Here is a 22,452-nt window from a genome sequence, read left to right on the forward strand (position 1 = left end):
CAGGTTCCCTCTGACATGTCAGAGCCTTCAGAATTGTCTTTACTGTACTGCCTCCCAGACACATGCGTGTTCCAGTACATAAAAGTCGTGCATTCAGTGGCCATGCCACCACACACTCCAGGGTGTGCCAGAGCTGTGTGCTGCTCTGCCTGGAACTCATCCATGGGGGAGCATTCCCATCCTTGGAATCTGCAACTGTGGCTACTAATCATTGGCCAGAGCATTGCCGGTGAGGTTTCAGCCTGTGGTTATGACCAGGTGCCCCAAGTGTTAAAGACAGAAATGTTGATGCCATCTCTAAAGATGGGTAGAAAGATGTATCAAGTGTCTCACTAGCCTAGAAGTTAACAGAAACAGCGAGTTTGAGGCCAGTCTGGGCTACATGAAGCTATCTTAAAACACACACACATGCCTTTAATCCAAGTGTGCTGGGGCAGGGAGGCAGGAGCATGTGAATCTATGATCAAGGCCAGCGTGGTCTATCTACACAGAGAAACCTTGTCTGGGAAAACAAAACCCCGCAAATGAACAAGAGGAAAAGTACCGGACTTGGTAGCACACCTTTAATCCAGAACTCAGGAGGCACAAGCAGGTAGATCTCTGTTAAGTTCAAGGCCAGCCTGGTCTACATAGTGAGTTCTAGGCCACCCAAGATTGCATAACACACGGGTTCATTAGCCTGCAAAAATCAGTTAAGGGGCAACACAGAGTAGGACGTCCTCCATGACGGGAGCATTGTGAGGTACGTGTTCTGCCCTGGGCCCTAGTTCAATTGCTATCATATGAGACTAAGCATGAGGACTAACCAGCACTGGGTGGCCAGTGGTAGGCCACACCTTTAATCGCAGCACCCTGAGTTCAAGGCCAGCCAGGTCTACAGAGAAAGTTCTGGGACAGCCAGGGCTACGCAAAGAAACCTTGTCTTGGGGGGTGGGAATCTGACTTAACTGCTTGGTAACAAGTAGCAAGGGAATGTATCAAGCCTTACTACCAGCCTCTGTGACAGGCTGACCAGCAAAAACGTGCCCAGCCCAAATGGTGACGCCTTGATTATGTGCTAGAACAAGTCCACCTTCCAAGTTCCTGTGGCCTCTACGGGCACAGGATTATTTTGTGTTTTTTCAAGACAGGGTCTCACTAGGCAATCCTGGCTGTCCTGGAACTTCCTATGTAGACCAAGCTGGATTTGAACCCACAGAAACCCAGCAGCCTGTTCCCTGAGTGCCAGAGTCAAAGGCGTACACCAGCAGCAGCCACCAGCAGGTGTGTGAGTGCTTCACTTGCATGCATGTGCACCGTGTGTTGGCTGTTCCCGTGAAGTTCGGAAGAGGGGGCTGGGTTCTGAGGAACTGGAGTTAGAAGTGGTTGTGGGCCACCATGTGGGTGCTGAGAACCAAACCTGACCCTCTGTGGGAAGTAGACCCATCCTGGCCCACTGGCACTCAGGGCACGGTTCTGCTGAAGAGTCCCCCTGCAAAGGCTGGTCAGGTGCTCTTAAAGGTAGTTTGGGAAATCTCCAAGTTCTGACTAGGGATTCCAAGGCACATGAGGCAGAGATGTCCAAGGTGCCAAGCTGACTCCATTGTGGAATACATTTCCTCTTAAAAGGTCCGCACCCAACTGAGCCTAGTGGCATAGGTCTATAATCCCAGCTATTCGGGAGTTTGAGGAGAGGGAGGCTGAAAACTCAAAGCTAGCCTGGGCAACTTAGACCTTACCTTGAAATTTATTAAAAGTAAAAGGGTGAGGGATACAGTCCAGTGCTAGAGCACTTGCCTAGAAACCACAGGGCCCTGACCTCAGTCCCCAACACTGGACCCCTCCCCAAGGGCACACAGGCAGGAAGCCATTCAAGACAACATGGTAGGAGTGGTTTTACACAATGTTTAGTAAGATGACACAATTATACAGTATAGACTGCAATTAAGCTTCTCTAAATGGCTTGAACTTGGTGTCACAGCTCGCATCTCTGGAATGGTCACGAGGCCTCCAACGACCTAATGGCTGATCCTATCTCAAGCCAGATGGTCTTAGCTAGAATTCCTTCATGGACACCACTGCTGAGGGGCAGTGACTGGAGAGAGTGGGCTCCACCTCCACAGGGTCCTTAGGCTCCTTTTGAATTCGCCTTGCTGTTCTTTGAGGTCTTCTGGGACTTGGCCTGGAGGATCTAGATACAAGGCAGGACTTCAGGCTTTGGTCACAAGCTGCTTACATTCTTCAGGCATCCCCTTTTACCTTCTTGGCCAAGCTAATGGCCACATGCCTGTGGTCCCCCGCCTGACTGTAATCCCTGTCCCCAGGCTGTCAAGGTAGGAGAAAAGGCCTGAGTTCCAGGAAAGCTTAAGCTTCAGAGTGAACATCCTGTACCCCCAGCCCTCCCCAAAGGAAACAAAGAAACAACTAGACAGTGTGGCCACGAAATCAGATGTGTGTCAACTGCTTTGGTAATAAAGGTGAAGACACAAACAAGCATGGGCCTCGGGCTCATTCTCCGAATGCCTACCCAGCACAGGCTCACAGGCTGTCATACACAGCTCATCTGTCCCCCAGCCAGCCCCTTCCACTGGGTGACCTTCCTGCTGCTCGCCAGTGCCATGCTTTCTCCCCCAAACTACTTCACCCAAATGGGAGAAGTGGGCACAGATAGTTCTTATTTACATGTATTTTTCTAAAACTAATTGCTTTCCTGCTAGTATTTCCTCACATTAGGAGCCTCTGTAAACTACATAACATGTGGAAACTATTAGCATTTAGCACATACACACACAGAGAAAAAAAAAGGCCTGCCTATAGCATAGCTTCTAGAGTTTACATGTCACCGCTACATCGGCGGTGAGGTTTGGGGGTTTTTGTTTTGTTTTGTTTCCTTTACTTTGGGTAACAGGTAAAAAGATAGCAATTAGGAGATGACTGGAGTCCAGCCTACAACTTCCTGTTTGGATGACAGGAAGAACTGTACAGTGTTCTGTGGTACTTATGACTCTGGTGTCTTGGGGCCCTTACAGATAACTGGGGAGAGCAGTTTCTCTGAAGATTACTTACTGCTTCTTTGGAAACAGTTGCTGGTGGTGTTTTGGCTGATGGTGGTGCTGGGGGCACTTGTGTAAATTCTTCATCCTGAAACAGTAGAACTGAGAGATTAGTGATTGAAACCAATGCAAGCTAGGATATCTACCGTGAATACCAGGAACTTTTAACAACTAGGGTTTGAAAGGTAAAAACCTGAAACTTACATGTCATCAAATAGTTGATTTAAAACATTATTTTTGGCAGTGCTAGGGATGGGAGCTGTGGTTTCACGTTTTCCACAAGGCGGGTGCCAATGAGCAACATGCTCTGTCCCATAGATTGAACTTTCTGAAACTAGATTCATCATCCTAAGAGATGTTCTTTATTACCAAGTAGCACTGCACCGAACACAGTGAATTTCTGCTCTACTGGGAGGATTAGAAATGCAGATAATTGGCTGGTGTGTGCACCTGTCATCTTGGCACTTGGGAGGCTGAGGCAGGGATCCTTAGCTACAGTCAGTTTCCTTTGAGGAAAACAAAGTCAACATTGAAAACTTTTTTTCTTTAAAGCTTAATCAAGTAGAAAGAAAGTAACTAACCTTAGTTTCCTTTAGTTGAGGGGCCGGATCCTCAATATTCTCCTTTGACTCAGGGGGACTAGATGACATCATGAGAAGCTTTGCCTTTGGAGCCTGGGGAAATATTGTGCAAGTGTGAACTGTTCTGCCGAGAAACTCTTGTAAGGAATTATGTGCCTTTAAGCAACCTGCCTTCTTGCCTGCCTCTCTCTCTCTCTCTCTCTCTGTCTCTCTCTCTCTGTGTATGTCTGTGTGTGTGTGTGTGTGTGTGTGTGTGTGTGTGAGACAGAGGCCGACAGGGTCTCGCTATGTAGATCTACATGGTCTAGAACTCACCTCTGACAGGATTAAAGGTGTGTGCCCGATTACATATTTCTCTATTTTGTTGTTTTGAGATGCATTTCATGGTGAAGCCTGGCCTGGAACTCACTAACTCTATAGACCAGGCTGGTCTTGAATTCACAGAGACTGCCCCTGCCGCTATCTCCTGAGTGCTGGGATTAAAAGTGTGTGCCACCATGCCTGCTAGATTTTTTTTTTTGGGGGGGGGGTTACATGGTATATGCTCCTGCAATAGCAAGTTAGTTTCTGAATTCTGAGCACCCTATATACAAAAGCTGAACACTATATAGATTCTAGGACTTGAAATATTTAGTTCTAGGCCAGCCAGGGCTATATGGTGAGACTGTCTTTAAAAAAAGAAAAAAGAAAGAAAGAAAGAGGGAGAGAGAAAGAAGGAAGAGAAAAGGCAAAAACAGTGGCCCATGCCTTTACCCCAGCACTTAGAAGTTATAGTCAGGGGAGCTCTATGAATATGAAACCAAGTTGGTCGCCACAGTGAGCTCCAAGTCTATCAGGGCTTCTCAGTGACTTACAAACCAAAACAAACAAACCCCCCAAAACATAAAACAATTCAGCAATTCTGATCTTAATGTCAGTCAGAAAAAAAAAAAAAAGGTCAATGGTGGCATGCACATTTAATCCCAGCACTCAAGAGGCAGAGGCAGAGGCAGGAGGATCTCTGAGTCCAGCCTGGTCTACAGAGTGAGTTCTAGTACAGCTAGGGCTACACAGAGAAACCCTGTCTCAAAAAAAAAAAAACAAAAAACAAAAAACAAAAACAAAAACAAAACCAACCAACCAACCAAGCAAACAAACAAAAACCCTACAGATGAGAAAAATACTGATTTGAAAGAAGGGGGGGGAAGTTAACATTTTAAGTTAGCCCTTATTTGCTTTAGAATTTATAGAAATTTGGACAAATGAAAGGAACGAAAAATAGGAACAAATGGGAAGGAAAAGGGACCATTATATTAAGAGAAGTGTACTGGGGTTGCTGATGAGAAGTACTAGACGTCAAAGCCATTAACCTAAGTTCCCAAGGTCTTCTGCCCTGCCTGGAAGACACTGGCGGAGAGGCCTGTCATGAGGCGAATCCAGCTTCCGCATCAGTTTACTCACCTCTATACTAGGCGGTAGTTCAATAGGCTTTGGCTTCACATCTATCAGGTAGAAGGTACGTGACAGGAGCAGAAGAGAAGGAGGGACATTCTCCTTCAAGTGGAGGTCCAGCCACTGGGGAATGGGAGATAACCAAATATGGAGTGAGACCGCTGTAGCCAGAAAGGACTTGTGGTCATCTATTGCTTCCCTTGTGGCTTTTCTCAAAGCACACTGATAACCTGCCGCACGACAATAAAGACACCAAGCTGGGAGAGGTGGCGCAAGCCATCAGTCCCACCATTCAGTGAGGCAGAGTCAGGTGGATCTCTGTGAGGCCAGCCTGGTCTGCAAAGCAAGTCTACGACAGCCAAGGCTACACAGAGAAACCCTGCCTCTAGAAAAAAACAAAATAAAGAAAAAACCCCATCAGTCTTCTGGCTTCTAGTCCTGGGCAGGTACCTGGTGAACACTCAAATTCTCCATCCAATTCTGGATCCAAATAGCCCAGTTTTTTCTCAGCAAAAATGGTGTGTGTGAAAGGATAAACCAGAAGCCTGCAATCTAGACATGGGAGGCTGAGGCAGGATGTTGAGTTCAAGGCCAGCCTGCACTACATGGCGAGAGCCTGTCTCAGAATAATAAGCAACCTTATTAACCAAAGAGGTCAACATTGGAATAAAGACGTGATATAAATTTTAAAGCATGAACTTGCCCAAGTTTTTTGTTTTGTTTTGCTGTTGTTTTTGGTTTTTTGTGACAGGGTTTCTTTGTGTAGCCTTGTCTGCCTGGACTCACTTTGTAGACTCACAGAGATCCACCTGCCCCTGCCTTCCAGAGTGCTCGGATCACAGGTGTGTGCCACCTCGCCCAGCTGTTTGTTGTTTTTTTTTATTTTTGCTTTGCAGCCCAGGCCTTTCACTTGAGTCAAGTCTCCTAAGTGCTGGGATTGCAGGCCTGGGCCACTATGTCACAACTGTCTTGTAAAATCCTGACATAATGAGCAATGCTGTTTCCTACTGTGTGTGTAGTGTGGATATGAGCGTGAAGGTCAGAGGATATACTTTGAAAAGTATTCTTTCCTTCCAGCATTGGTTCTGGAAACTGAACCCAGGCATCAGGCTTCTTTCTTTCTTTCTTTCTTTCTTTCTTTCTTTCTTTCTTTCTTTCTTTCTTTCTTTTTAGTGTTACAGTTTATTAACTTTGAAAAATATGGAACGCTTCACATATTTGTGTGTCATCCTTGCTCAGGGGCCATGCTAATCTTCTCTGTATCATTCCAATTTTTAGTATATGTGCTGCTGAAGTGAGCACGGCATCAGGCTTTTCTGACAAGCGTTTTTATCCTCATTGAAATACTCTGAAAGTGATTCGTTGTCTGTAGGTGCAATACTGCCCCCTTAAACATTTGGACGTGTTTCCATTGTGTAAAAATGCCATATTTTATTTGATAATCTTATTAATAATCTCTGGAATAACTCTAATCGTTAAAAATGGTGCTGCACAGAAAAGCATTTAATCCCAGCACTCAGGAAGTAGAGGTAGGTAGATCTCTGAGCTCAAGGGCAGCCTGGCCTACATAGTGCTTTCTAGGTCAGCCAGGCGAACATAGTGAGATCTGTGTCTAAACAAACAAAACAGAACAAAATATAGGCTAGGTGCAGGAGAGGTGGCTCGGCGGTTAAGAGTGTGCACTGTTCCTGCAGAGGACCTGGGTTCAGCCAGCACCCATGCCAGGCAGCTCCCAGCAGTCTCTACCTCCAGCTCCAGGTGGCCATCAGATGCTCTGGTCTCCATGTTTCCTGCTGTTTTTCGGGACAAGAGCCTCATGCCCTCTACGACCCAGGCTGCCCTTGAACTCTTGGTGAAGCTTATAGCTCAGCTTCTGGAACACTAGGATTGCAGATATCAGCTACCAAGTCAGGCAGTGTATGTGATTTTACCTTTAGAAAGATGATGTAGTTTGTCTCCATGGAGTTTTTATTTTTTAACTAGCAACGCCTAAAGCGAAGTCTGAATTTTGCCATGAATGTGGCTTGTCTTTGTTTTCTTTTCTTTCTTTCTTTTTGTTTTTTCAAGACAGGGTTTCTCTGTGTAGCCTTGGCTGTCTTGTAGACCAGGCTGGCCTCGAACTCACAGAGATCCACCTGCCTTTGTCTGCCTGAGTGCTGGGATTAAAGGTGTGTGCCACCACTCCTGCTCCAATCTTCTTTTTCTTTTTGTTTGTTTCTTTGTTTTCATTTATCTTATGAGTCAGGTTAAAAAGTATCTTTCTTTTTTTTTTTTTTATGACAAGGTCTCATTCTGAAGCCCATACTGTCCTAAAACTTACTACATAGACCAAACTAACCTCAATTCATGGGACTTCCTCTGCCTCAGCTTCCCACCACTGGGGCTACCCTCTATAAATGTTCATTCTCCAGTTACAGCTCAGCAGATAAAATGAACAAGGCTTCTCTGCTGTGCAAGGTATAACTGTGCTGGCAGGGGACCACAGAACTGGCGCCAAGCACCTATCAGTTGGAAGCACAGATGCTGTCTCCCCTCCTTCACATGCATTTTGTCCCGTCAGTGGGCTTGCAAAGCAGACATCAGCACATGAGGTCTGTGAGTGGAAGGGGAGAAGGCCTCGGTGAGGAGGGCTGGAGTGCTGCTTGCCTCTGTGAGCTGCTGCCGCAGTTGTTCCTCTGTGAGACCCAGGGACCTCATCCCCCGGGCCCGGCATGCAGACTGGAGCTCTGACACCATCAAAGCCTTCACCCCTTCCTTGGCAATTATCTGAAAGAAGTGTAAAGATCATTATATCTTTGGATTTCAATTTTACTTAATCCCTATATTCCAGAACAATGGAAAGAACCCCCAAATCTGATGCTTTGGTCCTCTGTCCCCCTGCACTGAGTGCCGCAAACCAGCAACTTAGGAAGGTGACAACTGAGACACCACTGATACTGCTCATGGACAGACTGTTATATAACCACTCCCAGCATTTTTATCAGTAAAGTATGTCCCGTCTTGGTCTGGTTCTTGTATGGTTGTAATGTCTACTTTTCCTTTTAATTTTTAGGGCTTGTTTGGAAAAGAAAAAAGAAAAAAAAAATCCTGTTGTGAAAAGCTTCCCGATACCATTTATCCTGTATCTCAGTGCTGTCTCCTCTACCCTCACCCCCAAAATGGCCTGAGTTTTCTGGTTCACAAGATCCCCAATAAATCACAATTTCTGCATGGTGTGATCCCAAACTACAGTTCTCCTGGGACCAGTATAGTTCATACCAAAGCTCTGAAAGCAACATCCTAAATCTAAATAGGGCCAATGCCCTTGTGCCTTCCCTGCTTTGGGAAACCTGCTTCCCCAAGCAGAATGCCACAGCAGCTGATTCAGATTCAGGAAACAATCTTTCTATCTTTTAAAAGAGCCTAATTAGTAGTTACCTCCCAAGCAATGCCTTCTGCAAGATGGCTGGACCTTGGTTTTCCTCCTAGCACGATGCTCTGCCACCCTCTTTTTACCAGACCAACTCACCCTGCAGAATATTCACTTTGGTACCAGTTCCTCTGTAGAACAGAGGTGTGGTGTGTGTGTGTGTGTGTGTACACACTCTCGCATGTGTTAAAGAGATGAAAGTTGCTGCCAATAATCCACTGAGCCGATATTTCCTTCTAACTACTTCAGATTAGTCCTAGCTAATACATCCAAGATTACTGGATGCTTACAGTGGCCTTCTCAAGAAAACAGATCCTGATACAACAAACAAATAGTAAAATGAGTAGTGAAAGTTGAAGTTGTCAAAGCAATGCTTTTGTAAACCATTCATTTTACCAGAATGACTCTATGACAGACAGAACATAACCCATGCCACCCAGGCACCCTCAGAGGCCTCCTGGGGCCCCTGTTGCTGTGGTTGGGTTCTTACTTCATCGTCTGCTTTTATAGACTTCAGTGTCATCAGGAGCTGGAATCGGAGCAAGTTGTTTGTTCCAAAGGCCTGCAATTCTAGCAGCTTGCACAGGGCAACCAGCTGGGGCCGATCTAACTGTTCCAGTGCTAGCTGGTCCTCGAAGAGTTTGGAGAAGCCAACTATCTCCTTAGTGCTGGGCTTGTGGCCTGTTTGGAGCTGCGCAATGGGACAGAGGCTAATTACAATGAGCTTCTTACCTAACAAAACCTCCTAACAAACTATTTGAAAGGGATGTCAAGACTCTCTGTGTTGCACAGAAGTAGATCCAGTGGTTCACTGAGAATAAAGAAATGCCTAGTTGTGGAGTGTAGCTTAGTGGGAGGCTGGGTACTTGCCTTGCATGCATGCTAGGTTCAACACCCGATCCAATAACTACCCCCCCCCATCTTTCTAGAGTCAAACTTAGTCACTAGGAAAATCAGGAGTATTTCAGCTTGTACTCATCTTTCTTTCTTTCTTTTTTGTTTTTTTTTTTTCTTTCAAACTACTCTAAATGTTTAAGCATTGTATATTTATAATTTAGATATGTGGCATTTCAAAGATTCTGAACAATCTGGATGATCTATGATGAACCTCCAGCCCAGAAGTCACTGGCCTGGGATGAGGCCCCGACACCTGTTTTACATAGGAGGAAAGCTTCGAAGAGGCATCTCCCAGCTTGGCTCGGTTCCTCTTTGCCATTTCTTTCATTGTTTCTTGAAGGAATTTTGCTATTTCCAGTTTGGCGGCCATCTTCTTCTTCTGTTTTTCTTCCTTAACAGAAGAGGAAAAAGGTTAATTGTAACTGTGGGTTGGTAATGAGAAAAAAGTAACTCCCACCTTGCTGTTGTGCATCCCCATAACGCATCCTGCATTAACACTATCAGCAGACAGGCCTGATTAAGTAAGTTTGTAAGAACCAGAACACTTTCAAGGAGCTTCTCTTTAACTTGTCTCCTTAATCTTGCATTTTCTCTCTCATTAATACCATGATGATAAGCTTCAAGGAGAGGCTCTGTTATTAAGTGCCGTTACGACCTCCCAACCTCATCTAGGCTGCTACTTAAGCCAAACTCTAGTACACAGCCCCAGATTTTGCTCTACAAAACATACTCAGAAGCTAATTCTACGCTAATCAAACTTGCAGAAAATGTGTAATATTGTGTTACGTTCAATAAGAGATTTGAAAAAAAGCACTATACAGAAGAGAATAAAATACATTGTTTGTTTGTTTGTTTTGAGAGAGGGTCTCTCTATAGATCCCTGGCTGTCCTAGAACCTGCTATCTAGTCCAAGATGACCTGAAACTATAGTCCACCTGTCCCTGCCTCCTGAGTCCCTGCCTGCCTGATTTAATGTACATTCCTAAGACAGTAGTTGACCAGTAGTTGCTGATTCAGAAATGCGGTGGCAGAATTTTGGAATGATCATGGTCAAAATGCTGGGTACAGGATAGAGAGAAGCAGATATCCCCCCCCCAGCCCTATCTTCTTGTATTCAAGAACACTTTCATTGGAATGCTGTGGGTTGTTTCTAGATCCTGATTATTTGAAATGTGAAGAAATTAAGGCCTGCAATTCTAGCAGCTTGCAAAGGGTATCCAACTAGAGTTTAAGTAAATTAAACCATCTTCAGGCAGTTAAATATTATAATTTGATTTTCTGCTTTAACCTCAAATTAAGGTCTACGGGGATAGCTCAGTGGTAGAGCTCTTTCGAAACATGCCCAAGGCCCTGGATTCTATTCCTAACATCACTAAAAGAAAAAAAGGAGGAGCCAGGTGTGGTGCACACCTTTAATCTGTGAGTTCAAGACCAGCCTGGTCTACATAAGAAGTTCCAGGACAGCCAGGGCTGCATAGAGAGAGAGCCTGTCTCAAAGAAAACAAGAGGTAAGCACAAAATAGAAAAAAAAGGAACTTTATCTCAGCTCTACCTTCAATTGCTTATTCTTATTGTCGACTTCATGATTTAGGCTCTGTTTACTTCCTTCTTTTGGCTCTGTCCCTTTCAGTCCTTCTGCCAGCAAAATTATGTTCCTAAAACACAGATCTAATCACCCACTACTGCTTAAGTTTTAGCTTATTATTCACATTGCCAGAGGTGAAGTTCAAATTCCTTAGAGAGGGTGAGGCTCTCCCACCTGACGACATCTTTTGCTTGTGTCAGGTGGCTAGGTCCCTGACCAGACAGACTTCTGCCAGACCTACAGACGGTGGTAACATTTCACCCACTCACTGAGCCTCAGCTCCAAAACTCCTTCATGAAACATTTTCTTTCTTGTGTTTTAGACAGCATTGTCTAGTACACTGACTGAAAGACTGCATTGTCCCTCAGACGCCTTTATGATGTTGTTGAGTAGAAACACAGAGCAGCAAGAGTAGGAGAGCTTCTCTTCCAGGTTAACCCCTTTGTGGTCACTAAGGCACCTTCCCTTGCTCTCATGGCACTGAAGATCTGTTTGGCTGAATAAATCATAGCTAGTGCTCATTAACCAAAGTAACAGTAGATGTTTATTTCCATTATTATTAGCATTTATTTATTTGGTTTTACAAGACAAGGTTTCTTTGTGTAGTCTTGGCTATTCTGAACTCCATTTGTAGAGTAGGCTGGCTTGGAACTCACAACAATCTGCCTGCCTCTGGCTCCGAGTGCTGGGATTAAAGGCGTGTGCCATTATGCCCACTCATTGTTATAATTATTTTAAATAAACCTTTTAAAGTATTTTTAGTTTATGTGTATGGGCATTTTACCTGCATATATGTCTGTTCAAATGGACCAGAGGGCATGAAATATCTTGGAGCTGAAGTTAAGCATGGTTGAACCACCATAAGGGTGCTAGGACTTGAACCTGGGTCCTCAGCAAGCTCTTAAAACTCTGAGCCAAATCTTCAGCTCTTTCTTTGTCTTTTATTTTTTTATTTTGGAATTTACTATGTAGACCAGGTTGACCTTGGACTCAGAGCTCCTTTCTACCTTCCTTTCTTCCTTTTCTCACTCCCTCTCTTTTTTCAGCAGTTAAAATACCTGTAGAAATTGCGCACACCTTTGATCTCAGCACATGGGAGGCAGAGGCAGGCAGACCTATGTGAATTACCGGACAGGCTGGTCTACGTAGTGAGACCCTATCTCAAAAACACCAAGACAGAACAAATATATAACAAAATATAGTAGAGATAAGACATTTAATAAACAATAATGGAAAAAATAGATATCTACATAAAAATCCTGACACCGGTACTACAAATTTTCATTAAAACAAAGTAGGTTATATTTCTGAAAACAAAATGCAAAGCATTTTAAAACTTCAAAAAAAAAATGGTAGAAATATTTAACTTGCAGCTGATGAAATGGCTCAGGAGTTAAGGGCACTGACTTGCAGAGGACCCAGGTTCAGTTCCCGACACCTACATCACCTGCTGTAATACCTTCTGGTCTCCTCAGGCACCAGGTATGCATGCGGTACACAGATATACATGCATGTCAAACACCTTTACCCATAAAACAGAAGTGGCCTCCAGTCTGTTAATCAGTTTTCAGCTGTAACTCTAAAGACTTGGTCATTTTAAGTGTTTGTCCTATGAAATGATGAACCACAGGTATGGGATGTGGTTTCATCATTTGCCCATCACAGGCAAAGACTTGGGATTTATTCATAGAAATGAAAAGAAACACAGAAAAAAAAAATCTAGCTCCATTCCCAGGAATTAGGGGTTGGGAGAAAGGACACAGATTTGGGAGAAAATATTTATAAAGTATATATTTGATAAAGGACTTGTATACAAACACAGAAAAAAGCAGCCAGGAAATGGTGTAGGCCTTTATTCCCAGCACTTGGGAAGCAGAGGCAGGAGGATCTCTGTAGGGTCCGGGACAGTCTAGTCTACATACTGAGTTCCAGGACAGCCAGGGCTACACAGAGAAACCCTGTCTCAAAACAACAACAAACAAAAATGTAAAACAAGTAACCAAACACACAATTATAAAGTGGGCACAAAGGGGCCATGGAGATAGAGTAGTGGCTAAGGTTCCTGCTCACACAGGCACAGGGACCAGAGTTCCACCTGCCTGTAGTCCTTCTCTGTGGGACATAGCAGCAAAATGGCTAGCTACACTAGCCAAATCAGCAAGTTGTGGGCTTAAGGGAAAGACCCTGACTCAATATACAAGGTGGAGAGCTGATAGATATAAATCATAGCCCTATATAAGGTGAACACACTTGGGTACACACACAGGTACACCACACACACATATTTTCACACACATACACACACATACCACCAACGGGGGTTAAAATAAATGTGCACCTCCACAAAGAAGTTATGGAGCTGACGAAGAACCTAACCACTGCACACCAATGAGAATTGTTAATACCCAACATATATTATAACATGCTGGGGATGTCAGGGAACAGCATTCGTAGGTGGAATGCAGAATGCATGGCTGCTCTAAAAGACAATTTAGCAAATTCTTATGATGTTAGATATAGTCTGTGTGCAATAACTCTTGCTCAGTATTAAAAAAAAAAACCTGAACACAAATACTAATAGCATTTTTATTTATAACTGCCCAAATTAGAAGCAACCAATTTCCAAAAGGTGAAAGGATAAAAACAAACAAACAAAAACCACAAATACTTGTAGTGTATCTTCTCATAGAACTTCAGTATTCATTTCTTTAATGCAATGAATCCTGAAAGTGGGTTACACGTGGCTGTGAACTGCCGCATGGGTGCTAGGAACAGGAACAGGCTCCTCTGCCAAGAGCAGTTAAGTGCTCTTACCCACTGAGCCATCTCTCTAGTCCCTCATGGCAGAACAGTAAATGCATCCTGCTACGTGGAAGAATGCAGGCTGGAAAGTGTATGGTTCCGATTACACGGGATTCCGGAAAAGGCAAAGCTACAGAGCCAAACAGCTACAGCTGCCGCACTGAGAAGAGAAACAGCAGACACGAACAGGTGGAGGGCATGTCAGTTTCAGAACAGCGAGAGTATTCCGTGTGGCACTGGGATAGTAGACAGGACAGTGCCACAGAGTGCCAGAACTGCACGCCACACAGAGCGAGCCCTAATGTCACTTACGTGTTTCCGTTCATAACAGCGTACCAAGTATTAACGTGCACCACACTGAAGCAAGCTGTCACTAACATGGGGACCCGGGAGAGATGGGATATGGGTGGGTGAATCCCAACTTTGGACTTTTGCCCAGTCTTCCTATGAACCTAACAAACTGTTCTAAAACCAAAATCTGTTTGTTTGTTTGTTTATTTATTTATTTATTTATTTTTTAAGTTTTAAAATCCTGTATACCTTTTTCGATTCACTTTCAAAAGTTGATGGCAACATGTCTGGGAAGAACTTCAGGAACACTGGTATCAAGAATTCCATAAAAGGTACAATTATGAACACCACAAATGGGACCAAGCGGAAGACATCAGCACAAGTTCTCAACAGCTGAAGAGACAAACACACAAGCAACGTTACATATGCAGGACATGCCCAGACTGATCCAACAAGAACCACCACCAAAACACAGTGTGTGAAAACGAAGGTTTTCCACAGCTGGAAAGCTGGAGTTTTCTCTTCAGTGTAGCTCTAAATGTTGTATCTATGGGTTATCCTCAAAGAAACCTGACAATCAATATGCATTAATGTATTTGTTATGGGTCCATATTTTGATAACACAGCATTAGTTAAAATTAAATTTTTCCTTTTTGAGATTAGGGGTATTTACTATATTGCCCTGGATGAACTTAAACTTTTGAGCTCAACTGATGATCCTTCTGCCTCAGCATTCCTAGTACCTATGATTAATAGTACATTCTAGATTAATAGTTTAATTAATTCTAGATTAATTAAACTATTAATCTATAGTTAATTAAACAGGGGCCTGGTGGCACATGTCTATAATCCCAGCACTCGGTGGGGGGGAAAGGGGGGAGGCAGCGGCAGGCATATTGCTGTGAGTTCAAGGCCAGTCTCATCTACAAAGCCAGGATACCAGGACAGTCAAGGCTACACACAGAAACCCTGTCTCAAAAACAAAAACAAACAAACAAAACCAAACTAACCCAAAACAACAAAAAACCCAGTGTGTTCTATTGTACTGTTTTAAAAATGTACATTTTTACATTTATTTAATATATTAAATATATATGGGGGGTTGAGTCAGGATTTCTCTGTGTAGCCTTGACTATCCTGGAACTCAGGTCTAACTCTGTAGACCTGGGTTTGAACTTGGAGATCTTACTGCCTCTGTCTCCTGAGTGCTGGGATTAAACGTTGTGCCACCACTGCCCAGCTAGAGCCCTTGCTTAGATGCTCAAGGCCCTGGGTCTTACTCAACATGGCATGAAGCTTTGGTTTCCAATCAGTAGTTATAATTTCTACTTTAGGAGGGTGGGAAGCCTCTGCATCAAACCCAGCATGCTAAGAAAGTTACTTAAGGATTTTTAAAAATGATTTTATTACTTATTTCTGTGTGTCTGTGGATATGCCCAAGAAAATGAGAAAGGTGTTAAGTTTCCTGAAGGTGGAATCCCAGACAGTTGTGAGCTGCCAGACGGGGTGCTGGGAACTGAACTCAGGTCCTTTGCAAGAACAGTATGTGCTCTTCACCACTGAGCCATTTCTCCAGCCCCAGTTAAGGATTTTTAAGATGAAGTTTTAGTTCATTTCCCATTTCCAATATGATTCTTGCCTACCCGTCGCCTCTCTCTTCTGCTTAGCACCTGTCCATGCAGCAGCCTCCAAACTATTCTGGCAGCAACTTTGGTGTCAATCCAAAGTAAATAGAATCCTCTGTAATAGTATTTAAGTTCATCCATGATTTTTTGTCTCAATGACCGCTTTTCTTCTGTAATCTCTGTCTCTGCTTCTTTGGTAGGCTCAGGGCTTGTCACTTTGGGCTTTTCTGGGGTTTTCTCCAGCTGAGGTTGTAGCCAGCGAGTTGATGTGTGCAGTTTTTGTGTTAGTCTAGTTCGTAAAGGATGGACTTTGTTGCCTGGCAGACTGGGATAGGAGTACTTCCTGCTTCCATAGTTTTTCATACAGGTTGTACGTAAATGAGAATCTGGCAAGTGGAGAAATGCAAGTGATGGGGAATGAGAGCAGGAAGGATAGACAAAATGGGTAGGCAATCTGGAAAAAAGGATAACATTCTTTCAGTGGGATTTATTATTACAAACAACAACAAAAAAGATATTTTATCTGGTTAAAACAATAAGCCTATAAGCAACTGATACTTATTAGTGGATGAGATCCATTTGTGTGTGTGTACATGCATACTTGTGTTTTGCTGCGGGTCAACCTTACACATCCCAAGAATGTGCTCTACCTCTGAGATACAAGCCCCCCACCCCAGCCCCCACACCCGCTCTAGCCAGAAATACAATTTTTTTTTCTTTCTTAAACTGACATTGAGACAGAGTTTCTCTGTGTAGCCCTGGCTTTCCTGGAACTCCCTCTGTAGATGAGGCTAACCTGGAATTCAGGGATCCGCCTGCCTCTGCCTCCCAGATGCAGATTAAAGGAGTGGACCACTAAGAAGACATTGCTGGGAACTGAAGCTAAAAGTAGTCCACACATGCTAGGCAAGTGTGGACCACTGACCTGGATCTATACACAAACACTTCACTTTTTAAACAGCTGAACTGTGTTCAATCATTGAACATGTTCTTATGAAAAATATTAATAAGCTAATTCTGAAGAGTAATTTGCTACAGCAAGTTAGAAGTTCTGCTACTATTAATTTAAACATCTAGGGGCCAGTGAGATAGTTCAAAGGTATAAAGGCACTTGCTGTCAAACCCTGGTTAAGTCCTTGGGATCCTGAGGGTGGAAGGATAGATATAACCGACTCCTCCTACAAGTTGTCCAAAAGGGTGCCAGGGGATATGCCCTTTTTAGCAATTAAATAACAAAAAACTTAAAGCATCTTATTAGAAAAAAAATCTACTTGAAAACATTTCTTTCAGGACTGATGTCTAATAGTATTCTCTATCTACTCTCATAAAGAAAATGAAAAAGATCTGACTTGTGCTATTGGCTACTCTAACAAAGAGTGTTTGAGTGAAACATCTTCATGTCTCTGTGAGGATTAATTAATCATGTTAATACTGCATCATCCATGTGTCTACAGACTCCCACAAAGTGATGCAAAATAATTCCCCTAAAATTCCTCGAGAGCACTTAAAAATAAGAACTAGAATTAAGCACCCTAACCAATGTTTTTTTTTAAAGATTTATTATTATATATTTTATATATATACAATGTTCTGTCTGCGTGTACACCTGCATGCCAGAAGAGGGCATCAGATCTCATTATAGATGGTTGTGGGCCACCATGTGGTTGATGGGAACTGAACTCAGGACCTCTGGAAGAGGTGCTCTTAACCTCTGAGCCATCTCTCCAGCGCCAACCAACCAATGGTTTTTATACTCTAATACTGTTAAACTAGAACAGAAGATCTTAATAGGTAGCAACAGGCAGCCAGTCAGTCAGAAGTCAAGAGGCAGAAGCAAGTGGATCTCTGTGAATTGGAGGCCACCCTGGTCTCCATAGTAAGTTCCAGGACAAAGTTACCAAGTGAGACCCTGTCCCAGGAACAACAACAACACCTCCACTCCCCTCCCCACAAAAAACAAAACAAACAAAACAAAACAAAACAGGAAAGAATGCTATTGACAAGGAATTGGTTGGTTTTTGTTCTTGGCTAAAAGATAGCTTTTCCCCATTTTTTAATACAATTTTTGAAACATATCAGTGTATACATATATTCTTTAAATCGCCAAAAGGGAAAATGCAGAATGAATGTGCAAGCGGTGGGTTTTCAGTCATATTCTTCTGAATACGTAAGTGACATGACAAGAGGAGTTAGGCAGAAACATGTCCTGAGCTGAGCTTGTTCATGAGCCAGTCACCTCCTTTTTACGTCTGAGGTCCTCATGTAATATTCATCAACAACAGAAATGCCACCCTAAAACTGCTTCATCTATTTTTCCTTTATCACAATCTACAAAAATTACTCAGTTTGCGCTCTAAAGCAGTTTAATTTTAAATGTGCTCTTCCTAAGAATGTATTTAAAATTCAGCAAGGTTTTGTGTATGACACCAATCCTTTTGTTGGTTTCTTTTTTTTTTTTTTCCCCCTTTGTCTTTTTTTTGAGACAGGGTCTCAGTATGTACCCCTAGCTGGCCTTGAACTCAGAGAGCAGCCTGCCTCTCCCTCCTGAGAACCGAGACTAAAAGCATGCAGCACCACATCTGGCCAAAAGCCAATTCTTTCACAACACATATTTTCCAGATAGATGCATGAGTTCATATACATACTTGTGGGAAATTCCAAGCCTTACCTTGTCCAGAAAATAGCTAAGAATGAATTATAACTGTAGAAGGCCATATTTATTTTTTGTTTCATCTAACCAAGACAGAGACCTGGGCAAAAGAAGTAAACAATTTAGTATTTTTAAAAGGCATCGATTAAATACCAGAATTTGGGTGTTTCTTAACTAATGAAAGGGCAAAAATTTGCATATTCAAGGTGTAAAATTTCATTCTAGTTCATCTTCAACAGCCACAGTATTTTCTTAGCTCTGGGTTTGAAAATGGTACTTTTGCGATCCCAACGCACAGAAATGATTTCTAAAATGATCGTGAGGACGATATGGCCTCCAAAGGCTTTTTTATTTCTGGTCAATAGTGTCTAGGAATCTGCTACGACAGTTAAGAGGAGAAAGACATCTTTATCTGTAACCAGAAAATACAAGTAGAAAAGTACACATATTGGATTCATTTACTACCGACCTAAAAGCCTAGAAGTGTTCACTAATTTCATGTGTGAACAGCGAAGACTTACTAGCAGTACCTAGCCAGGGCTCAAAAGCAGCTGAAAACGGATGCCATCCTAGTGTGACTGGCTCTTCAGAGCCCGAAATAAGCTCTGTCCCTTTAATGAAAACCGTTCTCCAGCCCGAGCCTTCAGCTACTAGCAGCGACTCTGCTACCTCGCAGTCGCGCCGAAAGGAGGTCCCTCCTAACTTCCCCCGTCCCACAGAAACCTCCGCCACAAAGCTGACGTCGCCAACCGGGCGCAGCACCTCGGAAACCGGCCCCGCCGCGGACGCCGCTCCTCCGGAGGGGCCCGGGCCTGTCGCGTAGGCTCCCCAGCCCTCGGGCCCCGGCTACCGGCCGCTCCCAGGCAGGCGGGCCGGCGTTCTGGGGGACCCCACGCTCGGCGCTGCGGGGTTACCTCTGCACCCCGCGCTCGCTGCACCGGTGCAAAAGGCGCCCTCGGCCGGCGGCCTCAGCGGTACATGGGGAGGGCTGCTGTGGGTCTGGGGGTTGCTGGGGTGGGGTTAGGTACACCGTAGGGGCGAACGTCGGCAGGGGTCGGAGTTCGGGGTCAGGTCGGGGAGGGGGTGACGGGGGACGCCCGAGGCAGCGGGAGCCGGCTGCAGGACGGCTGGAACCCCCAACCCTACCTTCCCAGTTCCTCCCCGCCCCCGAGCTGGAGGGGCCGGAAGCTCAGTCTCCATGGTCCCACCTCCTGCGCCCCGCCTTGTGACGTCACTCCGAGTGACGCCACCGCCACCCAATGAGCTCTCAAGTTCTGGGACGGGCTCCCGTCCTTCAGGGCAGCCCCTGCTGGGTTGGAGTTGGTTTGGGGAGCTCAAGCTGCGCCTCCCCCCGTCTGCCCACGTTCTGTGGACTGTGGCCAGCTCTCTGAGAACTCCTTGAAGGAGAGCTCTACCGGACTAACGTCTGAGAGTCGCCGCGGTAACCCGGCTCGGGGTCACCCTTCAGTCTCCGAAACCGTCTGGAGGTCTCTGGTTGGCCGAGGAGATCGTGGGGTCCTGGTGGCAGAAGGGGCAGCACGGAGAAGGAGGAAACCTTTCTTTCACCGGGCCGAAGGCTGGAATGCTGCTGAAATCTTCATACGGAATTGGAATTTTACTAAAGGAATTGGTTTCATAACGTTGTCGCTTATCATTAGTTTCTGTGTAAATTTCAACATTTAAAATATATCCTACAGTAGTTAAGATAGGCATTGCGGGTTTTTAGTTCCTAGGGTGGGCAACTATGCCATCTTTGGAAAGTGAAACTTCTGAACTCATTCCTTTTTTTTCTCAACTTCTATTTATCTTTTGAGACTCTTACGTAGCACAGGCTGGTCTGGAACTCAATAGGTAGCAGAAAGTGTTCTTGAACCCCTGAGCCTCCTGTCCTCCTTCCCAGTGCTTGCATTACAAGTGTGCACTACTACAGAAACCAACTTTGGCTCTTCATTTTTTTTGAGACAGTGTTTCACTATGTAGGCCTGGCTGGCCTGGAGCTTAGTATGTGCATTAGGCTCGCCTTGAATTCACAGAGATCTGCTTGCCTGGGCCTCTCGACTGCTTGAATTTAAGGATGTGTACCACCATATCCGGCTCAAGCTTTCTTCTTTTCTCTCTTTGGGAACTGTGATGGTAAAATTATGAGCTGTACAAAATAGAATAACTTTTGAGGGCCGGGCATGGTAGCGCATGCCTTTTATCTTAGTACTTGAGAGGCAGACGGGCAGATCTCTGATTTCAAGGTCAGCGTGGTCTACAGAGTGAGTTTAAAGACATCCAGGGCTACACAGTGGGATCCTGTTTCAAAAGAACCAAAAAAGAAAAGAAAAGAGAAATGCAGGCCGCTTTTAATCCCCAAAAGTATATTTCAACTAAACCAAACGAACTGCTTAAAATAAGCAAAACTTTTCCGTTTGGCCGCTAGGGGTCCCTTTGTGCATGTCTGACAATTTTCCACATAGGGGTTTCCTTTCACAGTCGCTCTTTAAGAAGAATTAAAATATTACAAAACATAACCCACTCCTTCTATGCCTTGAGACAGGGTCTCATTATGTTGCCCTGGCTAGCCAGGAACTCACTATGTAAACTAGGCTAGCCTCGAACTCACTGAGCTTCTCCTGCCTCTTTAAAGAAGTGTGCCACCGTGCCAGGCTAAAGCTTTCCTCTCATTTTTTTTTTCCCTGAAAATTCTGATGGCTAAATTATGAGTTCTACAATAATTATTTTAACATTGATTGCATGCAGAAACCTCATTCACAGTGAGGTATTTTATACTGGAAAAATTCTAATCTGTGTATTATATTCACATATTAGGCACAGTAAAATTTATTAAATATTAATAATCCAGATGAACTATCCCATACCCAATATTTAAAACATAAAGTAGATTTTCTAGTATGGTCACAAGTTAGCAATCTAATTCTTTTTTTTTTTTTTTTTTTTTTTAAGGCACAGGCCACCATGCCCAGCTAAGAATTTATTTATTTATTTTATTTCTTTATTTTACATATGAGTGCTCTATTTTGCATATACATCTGCATGACAGAAGAGGGCACCGAATCTCATTATAGATGGTTGTGAGCCACCATGTGGTTGCTGGGAATTGAACTCAGGACCTCCGGAAGAGCAGACAGTGCTCTTAACCTCTGAGCCATCTCTCCAGCCCAGCAATCTAATTCTTAAAAAAAATAAAATAAAATGAATGTTAAGAACCCTTCTTGTGTGCCCATTGTGGTGGCTTATGCCTTTAACCCCAGCACTCAGGAAAGAGAGGCAGGCAGAGCTCTGTGAGTTCCAGGACAGCCCTGGCTACTTATGAAACCCATTTGTTTCAAGCAATGTATGCTTTTTCCAGTTTTGTATATTTTATCTATAGAATTTGACAATTTGGTGTTCAGGATATCTCTATTTATCTATATATCTATATATAATTTTTCCCAGAAGAGAAGCCCCCCCCAAATTTTACCACCATATTTTGGAGACCTAGTCTGTTCCTGTCTTGATAAGCTGTTTGTTCACTTACTACTGAAAAGAGTAAGCATGTGTTGAACCTCAGATATATTAGATGCTGATAACATAAAGCATTATGTGGGCCTATTTCCCAAAATAAAATCTCTAAGGACATAAATGGAAAATTCAAATGCCTGATCAAAAAAGCAAGAGCAATATTAGGAGGTGGAGAGTGGAAAGGACTGGGGCAGAGCATGCTAGGTTCCAGTCACACCTTTGTTTACCTTTTTTATGTTATAGATTTGCCTATTTATGATGCAATCTTGGCTTCTTTAAATTGTAGTGACCACAAAGGATAGGCTTAAATAGTGAAGAGCCTGGTCCGGCAGTCCTTGTCTGTAATCTCAGCTACTGGGTATGTTGAGGGAGGAGGATTGCTAGAATCCAGTTGTAGCCTGGGCAACATAGCAAGCCCCATCTCAAAACAAATGAGTAAAATTAAATAGAAAATGGTTACAGATTAGCTAGGAGTGGTAGTTTATGCTTATAATCCCAGTACTCCGGAGGCCGAGGATGAAAGATTGTCTTGAGCTCAAGGCCACCCTGAGTTAAACAAGACTTTACAGATGAACAGTAAAGTGGGCTAAGGAGCTGGCTAGGCTAAAAAGGTCCTTGTAGTGGCACCAATGACCCAGAGTC

The 22,452-nt window shown here is 43.8% G+C and overlaps 2 protein-coding genes and 1 non-coding gene across 15 annotated transcripts in view; 1 reads left to right on the forward strand and 2 right to left on the reverse strand.

Annotated features, from left to right (window-relative positions):
- Positions 1-1,870: 1,870 nt before the first annotated feature.
- On the reverse strand, positions 1,871-19,529 carry Letm2 (leucine zipper and EF-hand containing transmembrane protein 2). Of its 13 annotated transcripts, none has more exons than XM_021660348.2 (11): positions 18,973-19,101; positions 18,322-18,403; positions 15,672-16,107; positions 14,278-14,421; positions 9,604-9,741; positions 8,944-9,144; positions 7,691-7,810; positions 5,054-5,167; positions 3,614-3,706; positions 3,046-3,120; positions 1,871-2,170 (listed from the first exon to the last, which is right to left on the reverse strand). In XM_021660348.2, the coding sequence occupies exons 2-11, from the start codon at positions 18,384-18,386 to the stop codon at positions 2,108-2,110; spliced, it is 1,449 nt and encodes a 482-aa protein (XP_021516023.1). In that variant the 5' UTR covers positions 18,387-18,403; positions 18,973-19,101; the 3' UTR covers positions 1,871-2,107. The 13 variants fall into 13 exon arrangements, with proteins under 13 accessions (XP_021516023.1, XP_060237532.1, XP_060237526.1 ...); XM_060381549.1 differs by lacking the exons at positions 1,871-2,170; positions 18,973-19,101 and adding exons at positions 2,198-2,304; positions 19,450-19,529 and having other exon boundaries at positions 15,672-16,039; XM_060381543.1 differs by lacking the exons at positions 1,871-2,170; positions 18,973-19,101 and adding exons at positions 2,198-2,304; positions 19,450-19,529.
- LOC132653904 (U6 spliceosomal RNA) lies at positions 6,239-6,346 on the reverse strand. Its single transcript, XR_009591728.1, has one exon. It is a non-coding gene; the product is annotated as a U6 spliceosomal RNA (small nuclear RNA).
- Positions 19,143-22,452, forward strand: part of Nsd3 (nuclear receptor binding SET domain protein 3) — a 122,314-nt gene continuing 119,004 nt past the window's right edge. Inside the window, exon 1 of the mRNA XM_060381514.1 lies at positions 19,143-19,277. The gene's annotated coding sequence lies outside the window, so the exon portion shown is untranslated. The remainder of the gene's footprint in view (positions 19,278-22,452) is intronic.

This window comes from Meriones unguiculatus, chromosome 4, assembly GCF_030254825.1.
Source record: "Meriones unguiculatus strain TT.TT164.6M chromosome 4, Bangor_MerUng_6.1, whole genome shotgun sequence".
NCBI lineage: Eukaryota > Metazoa > Chordata > Mammalia > Rodentia > Muridae > Meriones > Meriones unguiculatus.

What these genes read in the sequence shown, in the direction of transcription:
- Letm2 (XM_060381543.1), bottom strand. Translation starts at nt 18,386, where the DNA reads ATGAAACAAAAAATAAATATGGCCTTCTACAGTTATAATTCATTCTTA. An exon ending in GCAGAAGAGAGAGGCGACGG is followed by an intron (nt 14,422 to 15,671) that starts GTAGGCAAGAAT and finishes TTGTCTCTTCAG; the next exon opens with CTGTTGAGAACTTGTGCTGA. An exon ending in CTATAAAAGCAGACGATGAA is followed by an intron (nt 7,811 to 8,943) that starts GTAAGAACCCAA and finishes CACTTCTTTCAG; the next exon opens with ATAATTGCCAAGGAAGGGGT.